Below are 10,894 nucleotides of genomic sequence, written 5' to 3'. Positions count from 1 at the left end.
GCCCACAGGGGAGTCCTGGAGGATTGGGAAGAGGCTAGAGTTTAGAGAACGTCCCTCCTTCCATGTGGCCCCGCCTCCTAACCTGCCCTCTTCCTTCTAGAGAGCTCTTGGCCCCAGGTGTGACCCCGCTTCTGCTCTGTGAGCCCGCCTCCATGCATGTTTCTGGGCCTCCCACTCTTGGCTCCGCCCTTGGGCTTCCCCCTCGCTTCGCCCACGCGGGACCGGATACTTGGAGTTCTGCGCTGCATGCTGGAACCCAGGAGCCCCCTATTGGGCCCTTTCTTTATTCATCCCCCCCCCCCCCCCCCCCCCACCGCCTTCCAAATTAGCTCTTGATGAGTTCAAGAAGCAGCGGAGTGCGGAGTGTGGAGAATAGGAGGAGCCGGGCATTCTACCTGTGTGACCTTGCGCAAATTACTTCACTTCTCTCTTACTTTTTTTTCTCATTGGTAAAATGAGTCATTCGACTGGATGACCTCTCAAGCTCCTTTGCGCTCTAAATTTATAAACTTATAATAGCTGACAGTAATATGCTCCAAAGGCAATGAGGCATAATGCATGAGCTGCTGCTGGGTTTGGGATCAGGAACACCTGGTTTCAGATATCTCTTCACATTGTACCTTAGCTATGTGACCTTGGACCAATTATTAAATACAAATTCCTTAGAACACATCTACATAAGTCAGAGATGGGTTTCAATCTACTTTGAGGGATAGAGTTCCCACACCAGAAGTTCCGAAGAGGACTATAAATCCTTTTGATAGTCTCATTTTAATTTTGCAAAGCATATGATCTCATTTGGATCCTTCCAACAATGCTTTGAGGTAAGGTGACTTTCCAGGTGAGTAGAGAGAAACTAAGTCACTTACCCATGGTCACACAGGTACTTAGTATTGGAGGGTATGTCTAATTCCAAGCCCAGCATTTTTTACCAATACATCCCACTGCCTCTCTATGGCAATGACCCCCACCCCATCCTGTGTAGAAGTGGCTTCAACCACATGGTTTGTTGAAGAAGATTGCCCAACTCCCAGTATGTACTTTTTTTGTTATGTTTTTATTGATACCTTTCGATTTTACATCACCTTTATTTTCCTATAAACTCCTCACCCCAGAGTCTTCCCTGTACGAAAGAACTTTTTAAAAGAAAAAAAAATGTAATCTCCCCACAAATAGTAAGGAAAACTAACACATCAGTCAAGTCCTACAGTATATGCCATGTTCCACCCCCTTGGTCCTTCACCTCAGCAAAGAAGAGAGGGAGGTTCAGCTTGTGTTTCTTAAAATAATTATCTTAACATCTTCTTACTTTGACATCTGCCCCTCTCCCACACATACACACTTCTTCAGAATGGAAAGAAAAACTAGAGGAGATAGAAACCTAGAGAGGACTGAGACCCTGAGGCAGTTGACTGGATTATAAATCTCTAAATCGCACTTTAGGGCAGAACCAGAGAGGCAAGGGGACTGAAACTGCAACAGAAAGGTTATGCAGGTGGAATAGCAGAAAGAACTTCCTCACAGTGAAAGAGAGAATTGAGATAGGAATAAAAGCAGCTCTAAGCTTTTTTCTTCCCCTCTGTCTCTGTTGCAGGGGAGGATGTGGACAAAGGAAAGTGAGACTAAATCCCTTGAGTCTGGTTCCTCAGGCTCCTGTCTTCCCCACCACCACCACCACCCCCACCACCCCCCTTCCTCCTAATACTCTTGGCCGGAAGATTCCAAAATGGTAGGGCAGTGAGGATAAGGTGTGAGGTAGAGCCTAGATTAGCGGTTACCAAGGTGCTTTAAGAGTGACTGGGGCTGGAATAGGAAGAACTCCGAGAATAAAAGGGACGTTTTAAAATATTACCCTTTTTTTTTTATGTACCTAAGAGCATAGATCTACAACTGGAAGGGCCTTTGGAGCTCATTTAAGGGATGAGGAAAGTGGGATTTAGGAAGATTAAGTGGAAATCAACCAGGTGGTAATTTGAACCCAGAACCGAGATATCCTTTCTACTCAATCGGGCTGTCCCTTCAATCTCCCAATGCCAGCAAATCTTATTTTTGTGCTGTTGTTTATGCTGCAGAGAAACCTCGAAATTTGGGGTGACAGCGGCACACAGAAGGATATGATTTACAGACCTTGTCTCAGACCCTTCCTTCTTCCCTCCCCTCCCCCCCACCCCCACTCCCGCAAAGGTCTGCTGCTAGGGAGAAAGAAAGGTGTGACCGCAGGAACAGAGAAAGGACACATTCAAACATGAGTCATCTTTATTCCCCCAAATCTCGGGGGTGGAGCACAGACCTGGGACTGAGAGGAGGCGGGAAGAAACCCACCTGTCTCCCCCATCCCCTCCTTTGGGGCCATCCCGAATACGGAAATTAAGAAGAGTTCCCACCCCAACCCCCGGCCCCAACCCCAACCCAGCCACTGCCCAAACAACTGAGTCACTGAGCAGCCAGTTTTAGGAGTCTAGTGGTGCCCCAGGGCTTTGAAAGCCCAATTGCTGGGAGGAGTGGCTATGGGCCAGACCGTCGCCTCTGCGGCTCAAGACCCCTGCCAGCTCTGGACAGGGTCCTGTGCTGCGGGGCTGTCGGTACACGGACGCCCAACGCAAGACAGTGTGCCAGGGACCCGGGAGCAACTGCTGTAGCCCGGGGCTCCGGAGGGACTGGGGAGGGGCTCTCCGCCTGCGCCAGCACGGCGCCCCACTGTGAGGATGCCTGCCGCGTGGTTGCCGCTGGCTTGCAGGAGCCTCTGGAGTCGTCCCTGTAGCCCAGATAGGCCCGCCCTCCGTTTCCCCAGGGTGAGAATGCCGGCAGCGTGGTTGCCGGCTCCGTGGAGCAGGTCGTAGAGACGACAGGAGCAAGTTTTCTGTCGGCAGCAGTTGGGCATGGGCTGGGCGGCTGCCTGGGCAGGTAGCAACGCCGGGAGCACCAGCAGCAGCAGCAGCAGCGTCACGGTGGCCCAAGGAGCCTAGGGTGGGGAGGGTGGAGGGAGAGATGGGCATACTGGGAAGGCTGGGGCAAGCCTTCCTTTACCCCCACCACCACCGCTGTCACCACGCCAGCACTTTTACATCTCCAATCCCCATGAAATTGTCACCCAGAAATTCCAATTCTGGTAAAAAAAAAAGTTTGTAGTTTACAGAATCACTTAAGCCTGGATTTCTGTGGTGCCATAGAGGACCAATGATATGGATCAAACTTTGGGAGGTCTTATCACTGCCAGCCTAGCTAAAACAGAAAAGACAAAGGGGTGGGAGAGGAGGGAAATAAATGGGGCCTGTCCATAGGAATGGGATTTAGGGGACTCCACTGTTCCTATGAATGGAGGCATCCCATCTGCAATCCACTTCAGTGTCCATCTCAAACAAATCTATTGGTCTTTCCTATGAGGCAGAGTTCTACACCTTATTCTGTTTGCTTCCCTATCTGATCTGTCTCCTCCCCCATTCCCAAGAATTCTGGCATACACAGAGCCTATTTAAGTTCAGAAAGGAATCAGAGAAAAGTCAGGATGCCAAGGATGAGTGAGCCCTTTTCATTTCTGCTGCCTCTCCTGTGGGACCAGAGCTGCTGCTCAGAGATCTAGAATTATGGACTCACCCACTCCTCACTTTCCAGTTGCCTGATTCATGTCCTACAATCCAAAACTGAACCACAGACCTGAATTGGGGACTTCTAACCCCTCCCTAAGATCAGAAGAGGCTCTTCCACCCCAAGTGAGCTGATAAAAATGTTTGCAGCCTGAAAGGCCTCTTCCCCTACTGACACCACCTATTTCTTTTCTTCAGATTCCTGAGGCCTTTACCTTTGAAGTGGTTGGATCCATAGTGCCAGGAGCTCTGGAGTAAGGGACAGTCAGGAGCATGTCACACTGTCCAGTCGGAGGGTGAAGAGAGCCAAGCAGATGCTGGCAGGAGTGGCTAGGAGGCAATGACTGGGAAGCTCTCACCCTGAGGCTTATAGTGACTGTGGCTTGTAGGGGGGAGAGCTGGGCATCTACGCACATCCTGCACATCCCGTGGATCAGACAAAGCCAGAACTAAGAATACCATCATGGAGGGGGGCCTGTCTCTAGGCTGGGGCTGGAAGAATGAATGAGGTGAGGGCTTTGTAGATGGTGTATGGGTGATGTGGCCCCTGGCCTTCACCTAGGGAAGATGGAAAGCTCCTTGGAGATGACACCAGTCGCTGGGCATTAATAAGGCAATTGCAGACCCAGGAATCCAAGAACACAAAAGCAGCTCCAGTTCTGGCTTCAGACAATGAAGCTGAGGCTGAGGGGAAGTGAGGGTCATTAGACTAATTAGATGATAGGATGAAAATTTGGGGGGGGGGTAGATACTTCATCTTATCCTGGACATGATGCATAAACCATATGTAGTGAGGGAAGAGGATGAATTGGTAGCAACTCTTTTATTCTCATCTCTTTGTTTCTCCAAGGCTCCAAAGCCTTCTCAGAGAAAAAAAAATGCTTTTATCTATCCCCATCTCCCCTTTTTTTTTTCAGTTCACTTCTCTCCTAGTTTCAAAAATATCCTTCCTTTACCCTTCTACCCCACCCCACACCACCCCCGAGACATAGAACCACCATACATATAGGTCTAGGTAAGTTTATTCTACCTGGATTGTTGACAGATTTCTTTGGAGGCATAAGTCAACTTTCTCCTGTGCCCAGGCTTGGGGACTGGTTAGGTTTTCTATGGTCTTTTAGTATTATTGACCCCACTGCCCACCCCTACCCCCTTGCCATTTCTACCCTAACACCTAAGCAGAAGGAATAACAGTGGAGTGAAGTGGAAATAAAGAATAATGGAGGTTGGGGCGGCTAGGTGGCGCAGTGAGTAAAGCGCTGGCCCTGGAGTCGGGAGGACCCGAGTTCGTTTCCAAAAATACTAGCTGTGTAACCTTGGGCAAGTTACTTAACCCCAAATTGCCCTCCAAAAGGCAAAAAAAAAAAACAGTAAAAAAAAAAAAAGAATAATGGAGAATAGAATGGAGAACAGAGTTCAGCTCCTGGCTTGTCCACAAACTAGCTATATGACCTTTGGCAAACACTTAACTTCTTTGAGACTCAGTTTCTTCTTCTCTAAAATGAGGGCATTAGCTTAAATGATTTTTAAGACTTCCTTCTAGTTCTGACATTACAGAAAATTATGTGCTTGCAATAGGCCTCAAAATATACCATCTCTGACAGCGCTTCCCCCTACACGATCCCCCTTCCCTGGCCAGTATCAGTAGTCTCTTGGAAAACGGGGATTGGGTAAGTGGGGTGGAGCTGCTGCCAAATTATGGTGGGTGAAGGGAGAGGAGGACAGAGTGGTCCTTTTCTAGCTTAGAGGCTCCTAACTTGTTATGAAAAGGGAGACTGACTCACCAATCACCCTTCCTAATTTCTGATTTTACACCATATCTCTTAGAGATGGATAAATAAACAGTGTGGCACAGTAGATAGAGTATTAGCCTTGGAGTCAGGAAAATCTGGGTTCAAGTTCAGTCTTGGGCATATAATGACTGACAGAGAATACTTCTAATTCTGACCTGCATTGATAGAGCTTCCTTATTCAGAAGATGCTTTATATTAATGAAATCACAGGTCTGATGTCTATCCCTATCCTAGTCCCTATGTTTAAAAATCAAGTCAGTGTTCATGCATGGGAACAGAAGGGATAGCAAGATATTTGCCTAGACTCATTCTATCCTGGTGCACTCACCTCCAGTAACTCTCCTCCCCCACTGTCAGTCACTGCCCAGAAGCTAAAATTAGCATCACTTAGCCTGGATAGAGAGCAGGGAAACTGACCACAAGGGTTCCCAAATGAGGTTTTTCCCCCCGCTCTGAAAAAGCACAGAGATACTAGGGTGACTCCCTAGACTCAGAGAGCCCCCTGGGTTCCACAGAGACATAATGAGAGAGATGGAGGCAGGGACTTTCGGACACTCAAGATACCACCCTCCTTAGAAGAAACTGGATCAGATTTCTATGTTTCAGGATTCGGGGCATCTCTGGGGGAAAAGAGGAAAAGAACATCAATGAGGGAGAGGAGGAAAGGAGAGCACGAAGTTCCCTAAAGCCCCCTTGGCCCACCAAGTGGACTTGGGCAGGTCCAATACTGCCTCGGAAACGGAAAGACTTGTAGGTGGGGGAGGCTTCCTGGAGGCAGTGATCGAGCTGGGAATAGAAAAGACAGATAAAGTTTAGGCTCTGTGTATACTTACAGGTTATAGAAAGGGGAGGGAGGGGAGGATTATGGGGAAGGGTACAGATCATGGGCTTGTCACAGCTAGAAAGGACCTTAGGGCCTCTCATCTCTCTTTTCTCAGTTTCTTTCTTTTCTTCCATGGATTAGTTCCTCTCTCCTCCCTCGACAAATCCAAGGGCCTGGGCCAGGGGAAACCACAGCCCCTTTTTCCTTACTCCCTTACCTTATGTCGATGGTCCTCAGACAAGCCCCTTACCCCTCTCAGTTCTACAAACACTTCGTAGTGGGGAGCAGAGCTATCGGAGAAAGAGCCTGTGGGAAGTTTCCACTCTTTACTTGAGGGATCCCTGGGAAGGTTCTTACCTTCCCTTAGTTCCCATCTTGGGGTATGTGGAGAAAAGTGACAGGTTTTTTGGGGGAGGATGGGGGCACATTTGGGCTTGTAAGTGGAGAACAGAAAATTGCTATTTCATAAGAGAAGGGAAAAGGAAGGGAAATAACACTCCAGAAGGGATGAAGATTAGACTCTGGAGAAGATTTCTATCAAGAGACAAGAAACTGCCATCTGCCTGGGAGATCTCAGCCTTGGAGAAACTCTGGGCAGTGGAAAGGGAGGGCAGAGTGGTGGTAAAGGCGCACCTCCTACTTGAAGTCAAGGGACTGGGTAGCATGATCCTAGGGAATTGAGGTAGGAAGATGTCTTACCCAGAATGCCACTCTCTGCACAGCAGTAATCCAGCAATTTGGCCCCTGGCCAGAGCCCCACAGCACATAGCAATGCCCCAGAGAACACATCTTCAGAGATGTCCTCACCTCTGACATTGAGGGACTGGCTCAACCTAGGGTGGAAAGAGTGTTGGGAGAGAAGAAAGGGGGCAGATCAGTCTCCCAAGGAGAGGGGCATTCAGGGATGCTCTTTCCCCTAACCCTCCAGGTGGGGCTGAAAAGGTGGTAAGAACCTTCGAGCCTCCCAGCAGTTTCAGGGAGAAGATTTATGGTGTTGGTTTAGAAAGAAGCCAGGTTTGGGGATTAGGAGGACAAACTGTTTCCTGGAGTCTCTTAGTTGGGAGGGCCCTGCAGGATCCCTCTCAGACCACTCAGTAGGGGAAACTTTGGGGCCAAGGGTTTGCCTATGGAACCTAGGATGTCTCAGCCTGAGTCTCCTCTATAATCCCCTGGAAAACTCCTCTTGGCATTTCTGTCAGTGGGCTACTCACCTTCGGACAAATCTGACTACAGGACACTGATGGTAGAAGTCAATGACTTGGACCACATCCCCCAGGGGGCACCTATGCATGACAAAAAGAAGGGAGTAAGTGGTAATAAGAAAAGGATACATAAGCCATCAGTTCAGCAATCAATTGCTGAGCAATCAGTCCAGCCCCGGCCTCCCTGCTCCCCTGCTTTACCAGGAGTCTCTTTGGTTAATCTTCCTCCTACTTTCATCTTACCAGTGCAATACCTGGAGGAGCAGAGCTAAGACCGGGGTCTGGGGTGGGGGTGGGAACATCACCTGGTGAGGCCAGCATTGTTGGTCAGCACTAGCTCATATTCTTTCCCTTGCAGGGCCTCCCCTAGTAGGAGAGTGGAGGGGGCTTCCTCTTGGCTCTTCTCCCGAGCTGGGAGCAGTTCCACAAAGGGAGGTCCTGGGAGTAAAAGGTATCCTGGCTTCAGCTGCTTTAGGCATGGGTTCAATCCAATTACACCTGTGGGTAGGAAGGAGAAGGGCGGGGCAGAGAACACTGAGAGCTGGGAGCTTCAGAACAAAGCAGAGCCTTCCCTTAGCTTCCCCAAACTAGCTCTATGGAAATGAGGGCTGTAGGAAAAGTGGGAGCCGGATCAAGGTGAGGTGTTTTGTGATATTCTCTCCCCTCCTGCCCACCTATAGGGGAAGGATAGGGCCCCAGTTTATTATCTTATGAACTTTTGCCCTGCCCTGCTGGTAACACCTCTGATCCTCCCCATTCCAGCTCTTGGATTTTTGTTTGTTCTTCCTGCCAGGATAAAATCTTTTCCTCCATCACTTGATCTTAACTGCTCCAACCTGACTAAACCATGCCCCCCCTCCAGCTCCAATTCACTGTACACTTCCCATTTTGATCACTGATCTCTACCCTAGACCCACTGCAGAGCTCCCCCGACCCCCTGACCTCCAGCAGCTACATAAGCAGGTGAGAAGAAAGGCAACCCTTGGCACCAGGTATTCCCCAAGGCGGCTTTGGCCACGTCTTGCCCCCCTGCGTCTTTCATCACCACCACCTGCAGCTGGGGCCAGAGCCTTCGAGCCAATCCCTGGGGTCCGTGCTCCAGTTCAGTTTTCAGCTCTGCTGCCCGGGTAGGGGCAGGAGGCAAGAAGCCAGGCACGCCAGCAGCCACTGCCTCCACCAGTCCCTCCCAGTCAGCCCCAAGGCAGGAGAAGACATCTAGCAACTCAGTTGCTGTTCCAGCTTCTAGCACCTGCAGCCCTCTGGTTCCAAGAGCTGCCAGAATCAATGTCTGAGGGTCCCCTGCCCCTGCCCCAGGGGGACAAGCCCAGGCCAAGGTCCTCAGGGGCCAGGGGAGAGAACAAGGCCATGGGGAAGTGAGGGTTAAACGGGCAGTGCCTCCTGGGATTAGTGCCCCTGGATACAACTGTTTCAGGTAATTGAAACTCAGCAATGTGACCTGGAGAGAGAGACAAATATGGATGGGAAAGCATTGATTTTACCTCTCCCACCCCAATCCCAAATCTGAACCAAGTCTTCCCCTGCTAATCTCAGTGCCAAAAATATCCAGGTGACCTCCCCACCACACTTGAAGTGTGGGTTTCAAGGCTTGTAACTCTGATGAGGAAGGGGGTCCCTCTACCCCTCCTCTCCCCCACCCTGGAGGCACCTTTGCTACTTCCCCTAGCTACCTGTGAAGAATCCCAGAGGGCTGAGTTGGACTGGGGATGCTGCAGCATTGCCAAGCCCTCATCTGTCTCCCTGTCTTCTGTCATCCTTGTCTTGCTGTAGGGGTCCAGACGAGGCCAAACCAGAGGGAACTGATTCCGGAAACTGTTCAAGTCTGTGACCATCAAAGATACTGCCCCCCCCACCCCAATGGAAATACTCTGGTTAGAATCACCTCTTGTGTGGGTGAGGGGAGACAGGGGAGACACTTTGGTATGGAAGGTGGGAGGAATGCCTTTTTCCAGGAGTGTCAAAGAGAAAAATGGGCTGGCTTGGAAGAAAACCAAGGTTTGGGACCAGGAGAGTGTGATTAAGCTAGAATAGGGGAGGATCTGCTTTGGAAGGGTCTCTGTTAGCATGGTGCCCCTCTGTGGAGCTAATCAGTTAGGCAAAAGGCTTTTTTTGGGGGGGTCTCTCTCATCCCAAGGCCAGCCTGTGGGAATTTCTGGGCCCAGAGGTTTTCATTGGTGGTTCCTCTCAGGTCTATCTACTCTATATTCATAGGGTCATACAGTTAAGACACGGAAAGGACCTTAACCCAAACCTCTTATTTTTCAGATGAGAAACAAAGGTCCAAAAGGTTGAGTGATTTGCCCAAGATCACAAAGGCTATAAGCGGCAGAATGTTTTTTTTAACACAGGTCCTTGAAATTCAAATTCAGCCCTCTCTCCACTGTATTACCTGCTGTGGTGCTAGGTATAATAGAAGGTACATTGGAGAGAGTGCTGGACTTGGGAGTCAGGAAGACCCAAGTGAGTCTGATTCCTGCCTCAGGCATCTCTAGTTGTGTGACTGTGGGCAAGTGGCTTAACCACTTCTTGTCTCTGTTTCTCCATCTGTAAAATGGGGGTGATAATAGCACCGACCTCCCAGGATTGACATGAGGATCAAATGACATAATGTGTAAAATCCTTTACAAATCTTTTTTTTTTTTTTTGCTTTATAAATCTTAAAGCTCTATAGAAATGTTATTATTACCATTCCTTCATATCACAGTGGCTGAACCTGGGAACTACTTGTGTTCAGAGAAACCCACCTGGTATTTCCCCTAGTGGGCAGGTGGCAGTGCGGGTTCCCTTAAGACACTGATGCAACACTTGCTCCTGACCTTTACGGACATGTCTTGTGCTCTTCTCCAGTTGCCACTGTATCAAGGCTGCTGCCCAGCCCAGGGCTCTTAAGACCATACTATGCTGGAGTGTCCGGCCCCAGGCCTTCCCCATTCTGAAGCTCTTCTGCCACCAGAGCACGGTTAAGGGCAGCAGCAGTAGCAGCAACAACAGCATTGGCAGCAGCATCTTGACAGGAGCTTCTAGGAGAGGGATAGGGGAACCATAGTTGCTCCTCCCTGGCTAGCGGCACATATGGAACGACTGAGGCAAATGGGGGACAGGGAACAAGCCAGGCTCCAGGAAAAGATGGGTAACAAGGGAGAGGGGAAGCCTTATTCTCTAAGGCTGCTGGAACAGTGATGTAGCCATCTTATTGTTTTCCCCACCTACCTCCCCGTTGGAATCCGAGGCACTTCCAGCACACCCTACAGCTCCAGTCCCCCTACTTTCACTGCCCCCCTTTACTTTTGCTCTGTGCTCCCACTTCCTTTTGGATTCCAGCGCATGCCTCACCCTCTCCCTAAACCCCAGTTTCTGAGGATCCTTCCGGGTTTCTTCCGGAAACAATATTCCTCTTCCGGACCAGAAAGAGTTGAAGTTTTGAAGGGCAGGGCCCAGCTAGAGAAATCTGGTCACCCGGAAGGCAGCCAGCTT

The 10,894-nt window shown here is 49.8% G+C and overlaps 1 protein-coding gene across 5 annotated transcripts; it reads right to left on the bottom strand.

Annotated features, from left to right (window-relative positions):
- Window positions 1-2,238: 2,238 nt before the first annotated feature.
- On the bottom strand, window positions 2,239-10,837 carry LOC138145966 (GH3 domain-containing protein-like). Of its 5 annotated transcripts, none has more exons than XM_069067662.1 (9): window positions 10,631-10,833; window positions 10,237-10,440; window positions 9,091-9,260; window positions 8,345-8,858; window positions 7,708-7,900; window positions 7,412-7,483; window positions 6,900-7,033; window positions 6,418-6,506; window positions 2,239-2,962 (listed from the first exon to the last, which is right to left on the bottom strand). In XM_069067662.1, the coding sequence occupies exons 2-9, from the start codon at window positions 10,424-10,426 to the stop codon at window positions 2,534-2,536; spliced, it is 1,791 nt and encodes a 596-aa protein (XP_068923763.1). In that variant the 5' UTR covers window positions 10,427-10,440; window positions 10,631-10,833; the 3' UTR covers window positions 2,239-2,533. The 5 variants fall into 5 exon arrangements, with proteins under 5 accessions (XP_068923763.1, XP_068923761.1, XP_068923765.1 ...); XM_069067660.1 differs by having other exon boundaries at window positions 10,165-10,440; window positions 10,631-10,831; XM_069067663.1 differs by lacking the exon at window positions 2,239-2,962 and adding an exon at window positions 4,591-6,163 and having other exon boundaries at window positions 10,165-10,440; window positions 10,631-10,828.
- Window positions 10,838-10,894: the final 57 nt, after the last annotated feature.

The sequence above is a fragment of the Petaurus breviceps genome, unplaced genomic scaffold (genome assembly GCF_028583685.1).
Source record: "Petaurus breviceps papuanus isolate PSGF00001 unplaced genomic scaffold, PetGlider_PUasm1.0 90750, whole genome shotgun sequence".
Taxonomy (NCBI): domain Eukaryota; kingdom Metazoa; phylum Chordata; class Mammalia; order Diprotodontia; family Petauridae; genus Petaurus; species Petaurus breviceps.
This window is presented reverse-complemented; position numbering and strand designations above follow the sequence as displayed.

Excerpts from the sequence above, each read along its gene's own strand:
- LOC138145966 (XM_069067660.1), bottom strand. The coding sequence starts at position 10,426 with ATGCTGCTGCCAATGCTGTTGTTGCTGCTACTGCTGCTGCCCTTAACC. Across the intron at positions 9,261-10,164 it reads CCCACTAGGGGAAATACCAG|TATCTTTGATGGTCACAGAC; the intron begins GTGGGTTTCTCT and ends TGGGGGGGGCAG. Across the intron at positions 6,507-6,899 it reads TGCAGAGAGTGGCATTCTGG|GCTCTTTCTCCGATAGCTCT; the intron begins GTAAGACATCTT and ends AACTTCCCACAG.